Genomic DNA, 19,452 nt, shown 5'->3' on the forward strand with positions numbered 1-19,452 from the left:
ATACTAACACTGACCTGACTGGGCGAGTCCATTCAGTTTCATAGCTTTGTACAGCTGATCAAATAGGACACCCTGCATTCAAACCATCCCAGCACAGTGCAGATTTGATCTCATAAGTGTCTGATCACTGTCTCTCCACAAAGCTGTTAAATGATCAGACGTTTAAAACTCTCAACATCCCATAAATACCGAGCAGGGAGCCTGGAATATTACCACTAAAGTTGGTTGGAACATTTTCACGTTGATTTAAGAACTTTGTGTATGGGCGTGTGCATGAATGCCTTCTCGAACTTTCTTCAGTCGTGCTTCTTTGGAAGCAATGACAAATGTCTGACAGCAAATTGAAACCAAAAATTCAGCTGTCATCCAGAAAGACTTTTGCATATTCGCAGAGGCCGCCAAAAATGCATGACCAGCAGCAGACATTCTGCTGCTAGGAAAAACTAGGAAGGGTTTTGTCCACATTAATGCTGCCACATGCAAACAACAGATTAAGAGATTTGACTAAGAATAAACTAAAAATAATGCAATACCAGTAGCAGATGTTCTGTTAAGCACTTTTATATATTTCTCGGAGGCAAAGCTGCTCGGGAGGAAGAAACAAATCCACAGACTGAGTTACCATCATTTGTCTGGCCAAGTAATGCTCGAGTGAAGTCCAGTGAGGAAGATGAGGACTAGGACTGAGGAGTAAGTAGCAAGTAAAGCAAAGCTAAGTGCTGCTACTAATAACTGGAAAACGGAATCTAGATGTGCAAATGTTTCAACATTTACGAGAGCTACACAAAGTAGTATGAACTCGCTGTGTATGGGTATCTGTCTGGTGGTCTGTCGCGAGACTTACTGTTTGGCTCCTGCCTCCAGACGTGGGGACATAAGTGATTTTGTAGTTCTGGACGCGACCTGGAGCTGGATTCCACCTGGTGTTCAGACTGGTGGTGGTTTCGTTGAACACAACCAAATCGGTTGCAGGTGCATTGGGCACTGGGAAAATGCATGCACACACATACATTGCAATTACAACCGTGTCAACATGCTTATCTGTTATGTGAACATCCCACGGATTTCCTTAAAAATGGTCTTTTAAAGACACTGTCCTTGATATTCTGGTCAGCCTGATTTGTGTATTAGTCTTAAACGACTCACTTCATGAAAATATGAGTTAAATTACTTCTCATGGTAGAACAAAGCAAATCTGCTACTGATTTGTATCAAGGACTGCATCTTTAAAGAGGAAAAGACAATCCATCACTGGGATTTTGTCTTTTCTGAAGCAGGGGTGGATTCTATTGAGCAGCCATGGATTGATGGAAAGATGACAATGGGCGGACTGATAAATGCATGAATGAATGCAATGAATAGATGGATGGATGGATGGATGAATATATGATGGATGATGAATGATGGAATGGGCTACAAAAACAGGGATTCAAATCCCTGTTTTGCAGTGCATGCACACTCGAAAACCACCCATTTAATGTGAGTGGGTGAGAACACGCTCATGAACAGCCTTGGGTTGGATGGCGTGGACAATGGGACAATCAGACGAGGACAGACAAACACATAATAACACCGGACGTGTCAGCTTTAGCACCATTGGAGCAGTGGATGGGTTAAGGGCCTTGCTTGATGATGAAATGATGGTTTTTCCAATGAACAGCGATGATGACCGAATGAATGGAACATGAATGAACAAAAACATGCTTTCATTGCTTGAAAGGAAAAGCATCCTCTTGCTTTACCACAAAAGATAATTACCTGTGCCTGTACCTGTAACTTCCCTGGACACTATAGAGGCAGAAATAGAAAGGTATAATGGGCATACCCTTCACTGAACATTTCACTCAGCATATTTCCAGAAGGTAAAAAGACAAAGGGTAAATGAATGGTCTAGCCTTTGGTCAGATCCAACACTGATTCTGTCAAGCGGCTGAGCAAAAACGTGTTAAATGGATTGATTGTTGTCAAACACAGAGCTGCCGGAATGCGTATCTTACATGTTCTCTCGGTGCCCATCAGATCCTCGCTCTCTGATTCATCTGGGTAGATTGCGGTGACAGACACGTCGTAGGGCTGGTCTGGCTCCAGGTTCTCCAGGACATGGGTTGTCTCATCACTGTTCAAAATGGACTGATGAGGAAACACAAAGAACCGCATGTTTGGAATGTGATTGACTCCAATTTTTAACTAATACAAACTGAAGATGAGGTCTTCAGTGATTATAATTGGATTCGTGAAGCAGTCTGGGTTTTTTTTTTGGAAAAATGTTCTTTCTGCCCCCACCGGAGGTAGTTTTCCAAAGCATCGCCAAAGAGCTTTCTGTGGAACCCATCAAGAAATACCTGCATTGGTTAATGGAAATGCAAACATCTGGGAAAGCTGCTTTCCTCTTACATATTGGAAGTTGGTCTCGCCCTTCTTAGTCCAGCCAATGCGGTACAGAGCGACATCAGGGGCTCCGTGCTCCCAGGTGGCTCTGAAGCTCGTCTGGGTCACTTCTGAGAATCGCAGGTTCTTCGGGGCAGGAACCACATCTACGGAGTGGATGGAGGAAAGTTGGTTGTGCTCAGTGAGAACCCACATCTACATTGTCACAACAATACTGATAATAATCATCATTCTTGCCTGTGACTGCATCTCCCAACATCGGCTGTCCAGTGCGCTCATCATAGATTGGAGTAACAGCTAGAGCGTACTCTGTCTGTGACATGAGGTTGTCTAGTACTCTGGTGGTCAGACTTCCATCGACTTCCAGCTGTGTAACAATTAAAACACGCTTGTTAAATAAAATCTTTACATGATGCAAACACGTACAGCCTCGATATGATATGTGAAGTTAAAAAAGGACTCCATATGTTTTCCTCTTCAGACAAATTTTGCCAAGTCTTGTGAAACTCTAATTCCGTTCTCAGCGTGCATTTCCAGGAACATTGGCGGTTGCGGTAATATTCACCTAATAAGACTGGTTGGAAACTTGACCAGAAGTTATAAAACGATGCTTGATCCAGAGGAAAATGGGAACAAATAAGAAACTCAGCAAACAATAACAAGCTTTCCCTGGTGAATTTGACCAAACGCCAGGGATACTTACAGGAAATGTCATACTGGTTTTACTGCTCTAGATTCCATTTGGTTTTATTAGCTTAGCCTCAAGAAATTGAACTAAAGGGATTAATTCACAATACCTATTAACAGCTGCTGCATGTTTGTCTGATTGTTTGCATTTTCGTTCGAATTATAAGTCTGAAGATACCCTCAATTTGTCTCTCAGGACCATAAAACCATGCAGTTGGCTTCACCTGGTGGGAAAATGTCCTGCAGTCAGTTTGTTATTGGCACACTGTCCTGTTTTGGACTCAATCACATAATTTCAAGGTCAGTCATGACGTTGTGCTACTCTCTGGGCAGTAGACTCTTCCTCCCCACTTCTGACAATAACATCCTCAGCTGATGAATAACTACCATGCGTGTGAATTGGAGATCACCTCCACCTGATTTATGGCTAAGGAAATAGCAAATGGCAGATCGTAAGAGATCCCCTACAACCACCAAAACCAACCCTTCGACAAAACCATGTTCATGATCTTTACTGGACTCCAGAATATTCCCTGATGTCCTCCCAAACAGCTGCAGTCTCCATTATGTGGTCTAAGCCAAAACTTTGAAGGATTCATCAAAAGAACATCTATAGAAGTTCATTGCCATCAAACCAAATGGCTCAAACAGGCAACAGCCACAATGTAGTGAAGGTTATGTAGCAAAGAGCAGAAGGAACAGGACTGGTAAAAACATGGGCTGCTAACAGCCGGTTGACATATATGTAATGACTCTAGGGGCGTGAGGAGAGGAAAGCCACGCAGGACTGGAGCTAAACTTACCTCTTTAGCGTCTCCATCCGCAGGCCTGTAGGTGATGAGGTACTTGCGGACAAGACCAGGGGCGGCATCCCAGATAAGCCTCATGGTGCTGTGGGTGACCTCACGAACCCTGAGTTCGCCTGCAGGTGGTTGGGGCACTGAACGAGGAGCAGAGGGTCAGTGTTAGTTTCTGGACAGAATATGATTCGAATGAATGAAGACAGTCCTGAGTTCACAGCGGCCCCCAGTACATCAGATATCACCAATAAACATGAAGTCATGTTAGCTCCAGAAAACATTTTTTAAATCTTCTCATGATTCAGTGAGCACATACGGGTGACTCCCTGCTTGGTCAGCGGTTCACTTGCTGACTCTCCGTGCAGGGCGAAGAGGGACAGCGTGTAGGCCGTGTCGGGGAGCAACTTCACCAACTGGACGTCAGTTGTGTCCCCTCCCACTCTGATCTGCAAGGGGACCGGACCAAACAAACAAACATAAAGTGGACGACGGGGACTGGTCACTGACAGAGATAGAAACATTTGGATGAGCACACCAGACAAATATTCTTTTGCGGCACATCTGCTGAATCCGGTTTCAACCCACTGGGTTTTGACACCTCATGAACAAATGATGATGTTCCCTTGGCAGAGTGAGCTCATGGTTCACCCACCCCCTTCTGTGACTAACAATGTTCCTCTGTGTTATCCCCTCGGCCTTGTCTGATGAATGGTGAGGCAAACACTGGCGGCTCTGTAATATGGTATTTCAGTGTGTGTGTGACATCTGTGTTCTGTCAAAAACCGCTGACAGCAGGTTGTATTCGGTCACTTGTAGTGTTTAGCGGTGTGTTTGGTGCATGTGAATGCGTGCAAGCATGAACACATGTGCTGACTTTTACCTTGTCCAAATATGTCACATCCACAGCTGCTTGGTGTTCTCACAGCCCTCTTACCTCCTGCTCGACGGTGGCCTCTGTGGCGTTGATGGCGCTGTAGAGGAGCATGTAGCCTGTGGCACCGGCCGCCTCCTCCCACCTCACCCGCATGGTGGTGATCTGTTCATCATAAATGTCCATCTTCCTCACGGCACTCAGGGGCACTGGGGAACCAGGCAATTATGTTGAAGGAAACAATTAGCGAGTACATATTGGCTCACTAGAATACATACTGTATATATTCCATGTTTTTCAGGCTTAGTTTGTCATTCAAACTCTATAATCAGATAATCATTGCCGTTTTGTTTGTGTTTTTATAGATACTATATAACATTATTAAATATGCAATTGACAAAATCTTAAAAGAAACAAAAAAAATGAAGTTAAAATTGGACTGGAACACCAGTACTATCATGTAAATTACACCTCAATTTGATTTATGAATCAAGATTTATCATTTTTTGCTGCCACCTATGATTTTATAAGCAAGATCAAGACATACATATGTGTATAATTCCTTAGAAACTTTGATTAATGGAGACCACACAGCAACTGCAGTCCCTGAGGGCGAGTAAATCTGTGCTATGCAGCTGAGCCAGAGAGATTGCGGCGATGGCGGCAGACTCGAAGGGAAACTGCTGGTGAAAAAAATTTAAGACTGAAGGCTGGAGTGCTAAATAGCCTGTCAGAATTGAAACTGTTATTCCCAGACAACCTCATTCATCTGGGTTCCCTAAAGAGGGAAAGTCTCCGTGAGTGAGGGTATGCTTCTTTAAGCAAGTTGATCAGTCTGCCAATTTTTGTTGCATAGTTTAGTTAAGGTAGTTCACATTCCCATAGGGCAATTTTAGTCATACATGGATCTCTCAAGAGCATCTCTCAAAATCGAATAAGTGAGCCAAAAAAGCCAGAAAGAGAAGACATACGTGTAGTCTCGGTTCCTTTAAGGGGCTCACTGCCCTCCTCTCCCACCACGGAGTAGACGTTGACCAGGTACTGTGTCAGAGGGTTGAGTTTCTGGAGGACCACCGTGGTCTCGGTGCCGTCCACAAACACCTAATGAAGAGTGGAAGGCTTAGTTAGACGACTGCAGCTGGAGCAGCGATCTGTAGTTTTCCTCTGCAGCGTGTCTGGCACGAAAGTGTGCGTGGTGAGCGTCTGTAGATACTTTCTCAAAATAAAAGATGGTGTTTATTTTTGTTGTTGTTTTTTTGGGGGGGGGGGGGGGATTATTCATTTGGGAGCAAAACAATCGAAAGCTCTATCTGTTTACTGGATTGACTTGGGCTTGGACTTTATACACACATTCACATTAAAACCAGAAAGCCCTCTTACAAATTTGGACTGGCCCAAAACTCAACATGTGCTTCAATTCCAGATGCATAAACAATAATAAAAACTCATCCACTGTGTTCACTATTAAATAAAACCATGGGAGCTGGACAAAAACAAACTACTGTGTGTAATGGGATTCAGACACCAAAAAATGTATCTAGCCACGTGGCGGTTGTAGCCAAGACAATGATGTCATTATTTGCTTTCTAATCTTCTGTGTGTTTTCGTTTCCTTGCCCTGATCGTAGTGTAATCTGACAACCACACAGCGAGACGCCAACACAAACAGGAGGCTGCAAATAGACCTTTGAGTGGAGTTCCCCACTAACCCTCACATAGGGAGACGCGCTGTGCTTATTGCAAATGCTTGTGTGACTGGATTGGTGGCAGCGGAGAGTGTTTCTTTAAGGTTGGCGCATACTATGGCAGATGTACCTGCAGTGGCTGTCCGGACACGGTCATGTACTCTACGCGATACTGGTCCACTGCGTGTTCAGGAGCAGTCCAGGTGGCTCTGAAGGATTGGTGCGTCACCTCTGATGTCACCAGATTAGTGGGAGCTTCCAGTGCAACTCCTAATTAGGTACAGAAAGATAGAAATTACAATTGTGGGCCATCACAATATGTGTGTATTACATATTTGTTGTGCTGGATTTCTGATTCTGTGGTGACATGTCTATTTGTTAAGAAGTCTTAAAAGAAGCTTCTTCAAAATGCAGTACTACTGAAGCTTAAGACTCATCCTCCAAGAAGTTCCCCAATTGCAGCTTTAGATCAATTAAGGAGCAGAAAATGTCCTATTCCATTGAGAAGGAATATTAGCAAAAGAAGAAAATAACTGATCTGCAATCATTTTACAGAGCTTGGCCTCCTATCGTCAAGTTGCTTTTTTATGGTGAGCCAGACATTTAACTGTCTGTGGGTCTGGTATGCTCTATTCTGTATTTAAACTGCCTATCAATCGTCTGGGAGTAAGCAGTTGGCTTTGATAAAATGCGGTACGTAGTTATCAATATCATTCATGCATACTCTGATGAAAACTCACACATACCTGGTCCCTTGACACTGTTGCAGAGGTTGTTGGTAAGTGAGTCCACAATGTCCAACAGGAAGGAGAAGTCAGCCACGTTGTACATGTGAATATCATCTGGATCAGTGGCAATGGACCTCAACTCATTCTCGTCGGCATTCTTCACACCTAAACAACAGGGATTGAGGCAATGGTCATTAGTAGCTTGACACATACGGAGGGAATTTGACTTCATACGAGGAGTCTGCCAATGGAGAGAAGTGAAGTTTCCTTACCGATGGCGTACAGCTCGATGCCCTCTTCACGCAGGTTCTGAGAGTTGACAATGACATCGTCCTGGGATTTGCCATCAGTGATCAATACACCGATCCTTCGGGCGTTGGGTCGCATCCCGACGTTTTCTTTGAAATTGTTCTGGAGGATGTAGTTCAAAGCCAGACCTGCAACGGAGACAATGTGCACCCATCAGCCTGATTACAACTTCAGCTGATTCGTGATTGAATCAGAGAAGAACACAAATGGATAACATGGTAGAACATTTCAGCTGCTGCTGTTAAAACATTAGAGAAATTGAAGTACCGGTCAAGGTGTTTCCGCCTTTGTAGGGTAAGTTAGCCACAGCTTCCAGGAGTGAATCCCGAGTTTTATGAGCATCCAAGTGCCATTCAGTCTTGGGGTCTCCACTGTACTGAGCAAGACCTGTGGACACAACACCTGTTAGACTAACTCAAAAAGACCATTTTCATATTATTACAAGTAACCCGTTGACCGGTAGACCCACCAATCTGGACCCTGTCGGGGCTAATGTCAAAGACTCCCACCATACGGGCGATGAAGGCACGAATGGTCTTGAAGTTGAGACGTCCAATGCTCCATGAGCCGTCCACCAGCAGCACAATGTCAGCCTGCGCAGCAGTCTTACACTTCACATCTGAGCGGGGCGGAAAATAATGTGTTATCATGTGACGCGGGGGTAGAGACGAAGTTCAACCGTCAAGTACACAAAATGGTGTGTTCTGAATTAACATGGTGTAGATGGTGTTCAAAGAAGTGTGAGAGTAAAAGGAAAAAGGGAAAGAAAACGGACACAACATTTGAGGACATCAGAACAATTTCCAGAATCCCAAACAAATATTTCCAAGACAAAGCAGTAAAGCACAATGATCTACTTTTCTTCTTTTCCAAGGAACTCTCATCAAAGAACTTTTGTTTTTCCAGGTGTGATAATCTTCTGTGGCATGTCGAGGCAGTAGTTCCCTCTGGTTGTACTGTTTGGATCCAGGAGTTAGTCCCAGAGGGCGAATCAGAAAGAATACGCCCTAAGTGGCCCGTGACATATCAAAGGCCTCCACTGGAGAGATGGCGGCGCTCTCCGGAGCAGCAAGGCAATATTGGGATCCGGTTTTCCCCACACAGCTGCGTGAAGGCATCTGGTCGACGGCACCTAAAAGAAGGCTGCAGATGTGCAACCGGGATAGGCAGATGTTGCACTAACTGCCACTGTCTGCAACTGAAAACAGGTTATATATTTGATTTACAGATCGGTTTGCGCACAGAGAAAAATCCCAAACCAATTCCTTGTGACTGGGAACCAGCTGTCAAGCTTACAGAGAGAAAGAGAAGCTGCAGAGGTATACGTTGGCTAGGATGACAATTTAAAAAGGGAATAATTATACAGGGGTACATTGCGGTAAATGCATTTTCTTATGAACTGTTTTGTGTGTAAATGTTTTTAATATATTAGGATAATGAACGGAAACATTGCCACACCCACAACTATCTTTCCCTCGGAGTCTTTCTGAGAACTGACTCGAAACCAGACGGTATGACGGAAGATCAGTCATTCTCTCAACTCTTCTATTTAATCTTTAGGGGATCTGCATCTTCCTCCCTCTTAGGGTCTGGCCTGCAGCTGAGCGGTCAAGCTGACCTTTTCTAGTTCCTCCCGGCAATCACAACAATTTTCCTCCTCTCACACTAACATTTTATAACTGCAGACGGATCATACGCGTTTGGGTCGATTCTACACTGGCTGTTCTTGGAGTGGAAATAAAAAAGCGGAAGCCCAAAGTGACACAGGGAAGACGGGCCCGAGGGACAGACAAATGGAATAGACATTACGTCTGTTATTTCGTGAGACAAATAGCTTTTGGGGAAGGCATTTGGAGAAACTCCTCAGCTTTTTATGGGGCATGGATGAAGAGAGTATTTTCCTATGCAAAATTTTACAACGTGATTCAAACATTACCTTAATAGTAATGACAGGCACAGTAACAGACTAACTAATAGTAGACTAAGAATTAAGATAATTTTTTAGTTGTTCATGTTGTGGTTAGTTGGAAAATAAAACACATTTTCTGTACGTATAAAGTACATTTTTATCATAGAAATGAAGGTTTTATAGACAGAATATTCAATAACTTTACCTGTTGGCTCATAAGGTGGAAGTTCAGGTTCGTCACTGAGAGTGGTTTTCTCCTCTCCAGCCAATGGCATGCTCTCTCCTCCATCGAACATACCAAACACACTCACAGTGTATTTGGTGCCAGCTCTGTAGACCCCCCAAAAAATACGTCCCATGATATTCAGTTCTATTTTCTGTACTATATACTGGAAAATATCGTTGAGGAAACGAGGACACACCTGAGCTCCTCTAGCACCACAGTATTGTCATAGGGGCCAACCAGAAGTTCTCCCAGGTCAATGTCATCCTCTATAGGGTGAAAAGTGACTTTGTAGCCCTTAACGTCGCCAGGAGCGTGGTCCCAGGTGACACGGAAGCTGGTCTTGGAGGGCTCGGACGTTTGGAGGTTCCTGGGTCCTTTGTAAGGTGTCACTGGAGAAAAGAGAATAATAGCATAGTGTCGGTTTGACTAAATGCGGCAGCATTGCATTGGTCAAATAATGAAAAACTGGGATGAGTGATAGGCCGACGTACGTGTTGTTCCTTCCCCTTGCCTGGCTTTGCCCTCTCCGAAGCGGTAGACGGGCAGAACAGTGATGTCGTAGGTGGTGAGGGGAGTCAGGCGTCTCAGCACAGTGGTCGTATTGCCGCCGGGCACCTTGGCTGCGAGCTGGCGCCCTCCAACCTGGGGTTTGTAGGTAACGCGATAATTGAGCACATTTCCGGGTGCCGCCTGCCATGTCACCTTCATACTCTTCTCCGTCTCCTCCGAGACTGCAATTACCCTGCCGGCGGCTGACACTGCGAAAAAGGGGGAAAAAATAACGCAGGTTAAAGGAGGAGAGATGATGAATGGACGGTCGGAGGGGGAAATGTAGACATTGGGCCTTGTTCAGATGGGAATCTGCACTCAATGTGTGTTTAACGGCCTGTGTTTCCAATATACCTTTGGAAATATGAGCAGCATGGCTTTCCTGCTGGTAAGTAAACTAAACAGTGACACGCTTGGCTACCTCAGAGGCTTTCATCTGGATATCTGCTCAGTTTCCACACGCGTGTGAACACAAAACCGCCCAAATATTTCAGATTTTGAGAGGGATACATTAAACAGGCCCAAATTTACATGATTGATTGTGTTTAGTTGGTGGTTTTTGGGAGCCAGGCTTAGATGTTTTGTGTATTTGAGCAAACCCGTTTTCATTTTTCTTCTTTTTTTTGAGGAGCAGGAAGGACAAGTGCGAATTGTCGAAGGCCTCAAAACGAGCTGAGGAAAAAAAAATTCTCAACGCTCAATTTTATTAACGGAAAAAAGCAGCGCATCCAAGTTTGCCGTGTGTGGCTCAGCCTAAAGAGGCCTGTGATTTCTGTAGAGCACAAGAAAAGAGAGAAACAGATAGCGGGTGCAGAGTGAAGGAAGAAAGAGCAAAGTGAACAGTCAGAGTGAACATTGAAGTCTACACAGCCGCGTTATGGTTGTGTGTGGTGTGTATGAAAACTTTCTCGCCTGCCAGGATCAATAAACACTAATGATGGCTGGAAATATTTTTTTTCCTTGACCACATTCCATCTCACAAACTGGTGGACAAATTTCCCTCCGGAAATGTTGCGAGTTTCCGCTCAATGTGCTTTTCCCATTCGAGCACAAGTGCAGTCTAACGAGGGAGAGGCCGGCGTCTATCTGTCCTGCATCTCCCATGAAAAACAGGGTGCAGGTGGGCTGGACATGACATCACCCCCTTAAAGATGCAAAGTCTTGATGTCTCAGCCGTGGCGTTAACCCGTGGCTCGACAGAATGGCCGGCACACGTCACTGACGGATCCCTAGTTCTACCCAGAAACTGCTTTTACAGCGACCTTGTATTTCATGGACAATTTCTCGACCCGAGTCACTGCCCCAAATTCCTCAGTGATGATCCTTTACATTCTATCTGTACCTTGATCAGAACCAGAACTTTAAGGCATAAGAAGAGTTTATGACAAGAAAGTCTAGACCAGTCTTCTTGGCTTTTTAAAATGATCACACTAACAGTTACGGTTTAGCTGTCCCTTTGTGGTCATAGAATTTTGATGGCTTTCATGGTCACAGAGTTAAATTCCACATAGCTAAATTCACACTTTCTAGGTAACTCCAGACTGAGACATCCAGAAACTAAAAGGGGAAACAAGAGAGGAGATTACAAGAATAATAAAAGAAACAAAATAGGAAGGGAAGGGGTGTTGCAAGTGAGCAAAGGGGGAAAAAAGTAAAGGATTAAGTCATGGTGGAGGAGCTTAAGCAGCTTAAGTAACTTACCATTCGTGGTTTCCTCTCCGACCAGTGGCTGGCCCTCTCCATGGCCATAGGCTGCAAACACAGACACCTGATAGCGTGTCTCCGGGGTGAGACCGTCCAGCACCGTGGCCGTGGTGTCTCCTGGTATCGTCATTTCCCCAGAATCCTCAGTGAACAGGGACTTCCACCTGATCCGGTACTGGCGAACGTTGCCGGGGGCCGCGGCCCAGGAGACGGCAAAACTGGTGTCAGTGACGTCTTTGGTCACCAGGTCTCTGGGTGAACCGAGCTCTTTAAATGAAAGGGGGAAAAAAGCATTCTAGAGTTAGACGTATTAAAGCCACCTTTGCACAACGGATACAGAGATGGAAAAGTAAGTAGTGCTGCAGGTTTACTTTTGTTTAGCTAAACATATTTCTCAGGATTTTCTTTGTTTTGCTGTAGTGTGGTGAATAATAACTGAATTAAGATGGTGGTGTGAGCGAAAAAAAAAAAAAGCCAGTGATGGCTCTGTCCGGGTGGTGCTGATTTTTATTGCAGATATAAGGAGGTTTTGAGGAAGTGAGCGAGACAAGTGGACAAAACGAACAACCCCAGTGATAAACCACCAACAATCACTCATCTGTCTCCGCTTTAACCCCTCGGGATCTTTTTGAACCACCTGATTTCTTTTTCTCCCTTCTTAATCAGAGCCCTTCTGGAAAAAATCTCTGCACAACCCATCACATATTCCTCAGCGCCTCTCATCCTCAGCACTTTCATTTTCCATCGAAACAGAGGAAACCAGATCCACCAGAGTGTGCTCGCTACAATTGCAGATGGTGCGCACTCCCTTTTCTCTCCTCCTCTCACTTTCCCTGAGAGACCGTCATGAAAGGAGACAGGCATAAAAATAGGGTGGAGGGGATTTTGTGGTGGTGTTTCGTGATGAGCAGCCAGCACATGCTTGGCTGAGGGAAAGCCCTTGTTGAGACGGTTTAGGACCCTCAACCCTCTGGCTGCCATATAGAGGAGCTGCATCCACCACAGGAAGATGGGCTGCCATAAATATCCTCCCACACCACCTCTTAGATCATGATCCTCAGTCAAGGCCCTACATGCCAGCTCCTAATGACAGAATAATCACAGGCAGAGCGGAGCTGAGCCGCTGGGTGGTCTCTGTCAAACCTCATTAATCAAACTGAGGTTTGACCGAGATAATTAGGAATTCATTTTTTTTTTTAAAAAGCCGTTTGCAGAGAGTGAGATGCACCACAAATCTTCCGTAAGTCCAACGGATGATCATTTGGAAAGTCTGAGCCCAACAGGCAGCCACTGTGTCGATCTGTCACCCCGTGACTCCTTCTCAGCATCAGTCCGTCATAGATCAACTGGAAACTGATCTGAGAAGATATGACAGCTCCCGCCGTGTTGGCCCAAGCAGAGCGATCCGCTCCCTCAGAGGAAAGGCCAGATATGAAGAGTTCCAGATTTTGGAGGAGCGTGAAAACAGTGGAGACAACTTGTAAATAGCCTGATCATTCTGTCAAAGAGGGTGAAAAGTGCCAACAGCAGCAGATGAACTTGACTGACTTTTACAGCTGTGTGTGAACCAGTGAGATAGAAAAGGACCTCTGCAGACTGTGGCTCCCTTTTCATCAATACATGCAGACGAGCTATGGAAGCAAAGCACACATCCACTACAGGAGAAGCTTTGGTTTGAAACACACACACACACCACCACCACCACCAAAACCGTACCCCCACCCCCCACAAATTCCACCACGCCCTTCGAGAAGAAGGCTACTCTCAAATTAGGACCTTGGACGAGGAGGGATCACAAATTCTCATTAATGCCTTACCCATGTGTCTGGAAAACCACATATGACACAACTGAAAATCATCAAGGAGATTTAGTGCCGAACATGTGCTGACATAACCTTCATAGCTGCAGCCGAAGATGCCTGAGGCTTGAAAGTACAAATGACTGCACTAGTTTAAAAAAAAGGCAGGGAAAATGCACAGGAAATGTACCAGCTTTCCACCATTATGGTTATTTTTTCACATGGCTTGATAGACTCAGTATCTTAATGCATAAACTTGGCACTGGATAGTAATTATTTGGATCTCAGTATGTATTAAGCTGGGGGACGCTGGATTAAAAGACTGAGCTGGAGACCAAGCCTTATACTCAGGCTTATTCTGTAAACTTCCCCAGAATGACTGCAGGAAATACATTGTTCCCTCAAATTGCCATCTCAGCCCTGGCACCCCACTTCAGCTCTCCCTTACTGTATTGCACTTGGTTCACGAAGACATACTGTATGTCTGAGCCACAAAAATGAAGCCCTCTCTTTCCGTGCGCCAAGGTTGCCCATCTGTGGCTTTTTACCTCAAAGGACCTTAAGAGCGGTGGAGTAAAAGGGTCTGGCAGTAGCACCGGAGGAGCCTGGCACCGCTTAAAAGTTTGCAAAGGCATCATCAGCTTGAGAGGAAATCAAACCAAGATGCTTTAGTTTCACCTGGTTGTGTTGCCGCTCTTGCAAGGTAAAGATAGTAAAAAAGAATCAAAGTGCCTCTGGCACATGGAAAAACATTTGCGGTGCAATTCAGGTAATTAGTTATTAGAGAGATGGGTACAATGGGTCCTTCGGGGGCTGAACATGTGAACTCTCAGTTTATGGGCTGAGCTTTTTTTTGCCAAGCCACCCTGAGGCATCCTGGTTCACATTTTTAAAAACCCTTTTCTCTATTCATCCTCACCCTCTCTCTCTGCCTCTGCCTGTCCTTTGCCCCACCCTGACGGAAGACAAACAGACGGCTCTCCCTCCTGAGACCAGACAGACAGCTCACACAGCTTTCAAGGGCCCTCTTAGGTAACATCTTCCACATGTTGGATGAAACCGCTTCTTCATAAGTAAATATTTTTGCCATGTTTGTTTATAATATCCACATTTGGGACGTTCATCTGAGCACTCCCCATGACACGTTCTCTGTCCTCCTCCTGAGTCATTTCAGGATGTACTAATTCCATCTACCTCAAGGCTTCTGTATTGGCTACCATCAACCGTGAGCCACAAGAGATGGCTTTGTGTGAGCTGACTCTTTTCCAGTTCTCGCCTACGTGGACTTCACAGAGGGGGTCACTCAAAATGAGTGGCAACTCCAAACAATGAGATCAGTGTTGAAGTCGGCCGACGTCATGACAGCTCGATAGAGCTGACTAAACAAAGTGCTTTGTCATGGAGCTTTTTCCCGTGGGGGTGTGTGGCTGATGACAGCACAGATCTGACCAGTGGGAACTAACTGCATAATCAAAACCAAGCCCTTTGGTCAATGTGGGAACAGAGGAAAAAAAGAGGAAATCATAGCAACCAAAAAGAAAATCCCTTTCTTTCAGATTATTGCACTCACCAAAATGTAAACAAAGACCGACTGTGCTGGTTGTGAAGTAAGAAGAAAAATTAACGGACACATCATCTTATGCAACCTAGTGCATAAGTCTGTGTGGTCTGCAATAAATTCTTGTTGAATAGGAACACGCTGTTTCTACTGATTCCGCTCATCATGATTAATAGAATATCTTGGATGTGTCAGTGGGTTTGTGCTGCTTTCAGAAAGGAGTCCAATTCAAGGGGGCTAAGCTGATACCATCCAAGCCTAATTTGTTCTCTCTACCTTTCCATTGAGCGTTTGACCAGAACAACAATGTGCCTCATCTGACAGCACGTAAAAGCCGATTAGGATTCTGGCACAACTTCACGCACTTCAAAGGTGCATGGAGAAGGAGAAAAAGTCAAGAGAGAAGAGATTAAAACTCCAGCAACACTTACAGCAAATACATCATCTTTATTGATAGACTGACATGTTTGGCTTGTGGTCCCTAATCAGGGTCATCATGACCATGACAAGGGCCACAAGCCAAAAGGCTTGATCAGGATGACTCTGATGAGGCCACATGCCATAACGCGTCACTGTAACAATAAAGTTGTTCTGTATACCATATAGTGTTGTTTGATTTTGACCTCAAGCCTTATCCAACAACATCATTATCTTTAAACAAGAAAGAGACCCATGTAAATGGATAGTCCAATTCAGAGGCTACTAAAGACCACTCTGTTTAGCATAACATATTTGGGCAAAATCAACTGCCCATCCAGGCAAATGTTTTTGATTTCATACTTAATACACAAGTGTTGCAGCCACAAATTGAAGAGTAAAACTGAGTGACTGATTCTCATTATTTTTTTTAAATACTCAAATGTCTTGTAAAGCACTGTAACTCTACAAACCATACTGTATGTCCCAGACAGGCCAAGATGTAAAGGTACTACCAGGCAGGCATATGGAAGTCTGTTCCAAGCCATTCCAAAAGTTTTCTAGGTTTACAAGCATTACCCACCCATTTCCACCTCACTGCTTTCATGGGCAGCAAAGCCACTTGAAGCTACTCCCTCTGCCAAAAAATTACATCAAGTGCCTCATTCCTGTCTTTTCCCCCCACCAACATCAGCCCGTATACTCAACCAAGCTTGCAAAGTAAATGCAACTTCCTTATTTCTGGTGTAGTTGCCAGTGAGAAATATGACATGCTGCATTCTTGACCAATGACCTAATCTCAGCAATTTTACACCATGCAGCACTTTGAAAATTCATAAGTACTAAAAAAATAATCAACAACAAATTTTCCTAAGCACGCATGCCTCTAGAAGAGAAGCAGAACACCAGAATACATTCTATTAAGAAGTATCAACTTACTGATCCCAAAACTACAATGCATGCTTCACACTTCTGTCAAACGTCCTGCCATGCTTCAAAGGTTTCAAGTTAGACATCAGCATCGTGACTTTCTCCCTTACCTTCTAAGGTGGTTCCGGTGCCCAGAAGAGGATCACCCAGACCGGAAGAATAGCGAGCGCTAACAAACAGCTCATATTCAGTGGCTGGTTGGAGGTTCTTCAGCACAGCCTGAGGGGTATTTCCTTTGACAGATATCTCTTTCCTCTCGCCGCCCTCAGCAGGTTTGAAGGCAATGCGGTACTGAAGGACATTTCCTGGAGCAGGCTGCCATTCCAGTTTCATTGTGGATATGGTCTCGTCAAAGACGCGAAGGTCACGAGGAGAGCCACGGACTGAAAGGAGACAAAAGCTGATCAGGCACTCCAAAGTTTCACATAGCTGTTTGCCACTTGCTGTCAACAAATTACTTCTTAATGACCAGTAGCTTTTTCCAACTCACCTTCTTTAGTGGTACCATCGACCTGCATCTCATCACCCACCCCAGTAGAATACTCAGCAGCCACAGACACCCGGTAGGTGGTAATGGGGAAAAGCTCTTGGAGAACTATAGTGGTCTCTGTTCCAATGGTCTGTGCCTCCAGAGTCTCCCCAGCACCACTCAGTGGAACGTAGGACAGGCGATACCTGATCACCGGACCTGGAGCACTTATCCAAGACACCCTAAAACTGTTTGTTGTCTCCTCTGTAACTTGTAGGTTTCGTACTGTCCCTTGCTCTGAAAAGAAAATAATATTCAAAGCTAAATATTTTCATTTTTCTCATCACCTTAGCTGATTTGGGTCAAAACCAAGTAAATCCCTCTTACCTTCAAGAGTGGTCTCTTCACCAGTCAAAGGAAAACTGTCTCCTTTGTCATATTGAGCAAAGACGTTGACCTCATACGCAGTGACGGGATAAAGATGGGGCAGAATGGCTGTGGTTGTATCACCAGGCACTGCCAGGGAAATGTAGTCTCCAGTGACATCCTCTGCCTTACGGAAACGCACCAGGTAAGACAAGACACTGACAGCAGGGGCCGTCCACGTGGTACGGAAGCTTCTGGAGGTGATTTCAGAGAACACCAAGTCTCTGGGTGGAAGCAGACCTGAAAAATCAAAGATTAGTTGTTGATAAAGTTTGTCATTAATAGACCATATATGGTCCCTAATTATGTTTAAGTCACCCTATTGTGATCATTCTGTATTTTGCTATAAATCTGTAAGGCTACTGTAGCTGTGATTTATTCCTTTCTCATCTTTTTCCATTGCCTCAGTAGACTGTCGTGTTGTGCAGTATAATGTCATTTTACCAGTGTGTGGAGCCTCAGCATTATTCTCTCTCAGAGCTGGGGCGGCTTTTGAATCACAATTATGACCAAGTCAAAAAAATACACGAGTCAGTGTTGTACCAGTCACTTTGTTTTGAAACTGTAGGTGATGACAAATGGTGTGTTAGCAATCATTCAAGAAGCATGCATGTGGTTTTGTGGTATGTTTACTGAGGGAAAGAGTTGATTAAATTTTGCTGGTGCCTTGCCTGAGAGCAATTTACACAGTATTATGATGCTGCGTTTTGCCTTTTCTTGATTTCATTGGCTCCACGCCATCAACAGACAGTGTGGACCAACATGAAGGTACAGACAAACAGCAAATAGCAAGTATGGGCATCAGGAAATTATCATGTGGCTATAACATTAAGCATGTAGTGACACTTCAAGTACCAGTTAACATGTCAAGAGATCCTATCCTCCTACTTACTTCTCTTTTTGATGTTGAGCAGCTCCTGTTCAATTCTCAGACAGATGGACTGAGTCAGCTCCTTTGAAATCCTCTGGAAGGCATCGAAGTCCTCCACCTCGAAGACATGGTTGTCTGCTGGGGGATTAGCAATGGCCTCCAACTCAGACCTCACTGCATCCTTCACACCAACGGCAAAAATCTCAACATCAGTATTCCTCAGTTTGGTGGCTGCATCCTTAAAAGAGTCTGATGACTTTCCATCTGTGATCAGAACCATGACGCGAGGAACATTATCTCTCGCCCCACGGGCAGTGGTGAAGATCTTCTCCCTGACATAGGACATGGCCTTGCCAGTGTTTGTGGAGCCCCCACGGTAGGGGAAGGTGCGCACAGCTTTGACAACAGCATTGATGTCATGGTGGGTGTTGAGGGCGAACTCAGTGTGTGGATCGCGACTGTACTGGACCAAGCTAATCTGGACTTTGTTGGGGCCGATGTCAAAGGAAGTGACCAGAACCTCCAAGAAGGCACGGACTTTGGCAAAGTTTTGTAATCCAATACTGTATGAACCGTCAACAAGGAGGACCACATCAGCCTGCACATCCACTCCCAGGGAGCACTCTTGAAAAAGTAAAAGAAAGGGCATGGGTTAATTAAAGGCCTCATAGTGAAACAAGGGGAGGCGTGAGGGAAGTCAAGTAAACCTCACCAAAGAATAATCAAGAAACCATGATGTGTCATGATGGACCAATTCATCTTACCAGTTGACACCTTGACAGGCTGAGTCTTCTCCATTGCCAGTATGGGTTCACTGGGTGTCAGACCTTTGAGGGCATACAAGTTGATCTCATACTCAGTCTCAGCAGAAAGGTCACGGACGTTGATGGATGTCTGAGTGGGTCCCATGTATAGTTCCTGGCGTTTCATTCCAGGTAACATGGGAGTGAGGGTGAGCTTGTAGCCTGTGACATCACCCAGGGAGGCATCCCACATCACTCTCATTGACTTGGACGCAATTTCTGTGACCTGCAGGTTAGAGGCTGGCTCCACCACTGAGGGAAAGGAAATTGCAGTCGGAGTTAACTGTTGCAGTCTGAGCATTTCATGTAAAAACTATAAAAGTC

At 44.8% G+C, this 19,452-nt stretch overlaps 1 protein-coding gene across 5 annotated transcripts in view; it reads right to left on the bottom strand.

Annotated features, from left to right (window-relative positions):
- Positions 1 to 19,452, bottom strand: part of col12a1a (collagen, type XII, alpha 1a) — a 52,286-nt gene that overhangs the window by 24,649 nt on the left and 8,185 nt on the right. For 3 of the 5 annotated variants that reach the window (XM_047337787.1, XM_047337788.1, XM_047337789.1), the window contains exons 9-31: positions 19,090 to 19,380; positions 18,347 to 18,949; positions 17,416 to 17,694; positions 17,050 to 17,325; positions 16,670 to 16,942; positions 11,853 to 12,122; positions 10,094 to 10,360; positions 9,799 to 9,991; positions 9,582 to 9,706; positions 7,937 to 8,086; positions 7,735 to 7,854; positions 7,431 to 7,595; positions 7,177 to 7,323; positions 6,561 to 6,700; positions 5,718 to 5,847; positions 4,810 to 4,955; positions 4,192 to 4,321; positions 3,879 to 4,015; positions 2,626 to 2,755; positions 2,395 to 2,534; positions 1,998 to 2,130; positions 1,759 to 1,788; positions 845 to 984 (exon numbers count right to left, since the gene is read on the bottom strand). In XM_047337787.1, coding sequence (XP_047193743.1) covers positions 845 to 984; positions 1,759 to 1,788; positions 1,998 to 2,130; positions 2,395 to 2,534; positions 2,626 to 2,755; positions 3,879 to 4,015; positions 4,192 to 4,321; positions 4,810 to 4,955; positions 5,718 to 5,847; positions 6,561 to 6,700; positions 7,177 to 7,323; positions 7,431 to 7,595; positions 7,735 to 7,854; positions 7,937 to 8,086; positions 9,582 to 9,706; positions 9,799 to 9,991; positions 10,094 to 10,360; positions 11,853 to 12,122; positions 16,670 to 16,942; positions 17,050 to 17,325; positions 17,416 to 17,694; positions 18,347 to 18,949; positions 19,090 to 19,380 — 4,415 coding nt within the window. The remainder of the gene's footprint in view (positions 1 to 844; positions 985 to 1,758; positions 1,789 to 1,997; positions 2,131 to 2,394; positions 2,535 to 2,625; positions 2,756 to 3,878; positions 4,016 to 4,191; positions 4,322 to 4,809; positions 4,956 to 5,717; positions 5,848 to 6,560; positions 6,701 to 7,176; positions 7,324 to 7,430; positions 7,596 to 7,734; positions 7,855 to 7,936; positions 8,087 to 9,581; positions 9,707 to 9,798; positions 9,992 to 10,093; positions 10,361 to 11,852; positions 12,123 to 16,669; positions 16,943 to 17,049; positions 17,326 to 17,415; positions 17,695 to 18,346; positions 18,950 to 19,089; positions 19,381 to 19,452) is intronic. The other 2 variants (XM_035609797.2, XM_047337790.1) reach the window with 2 other exon arrangements.

The sequence above is a fragment of the Scophthalmus maximus genome, chromosome 15 (genome assembly GCF_022379125.1).
Source record: "Scophthalmus maximus strain ysfricsl-2021 chromosome 15, ASM2237912v1, whole genome shotgun sequence".
Taxonomy (NCBI): Eukaryota; Metazoa; Chordata; class Actinopteri; order Pleuronectiformes; family Scophthalmidae; genus Scophthalmus; species Scophthalmus maximus.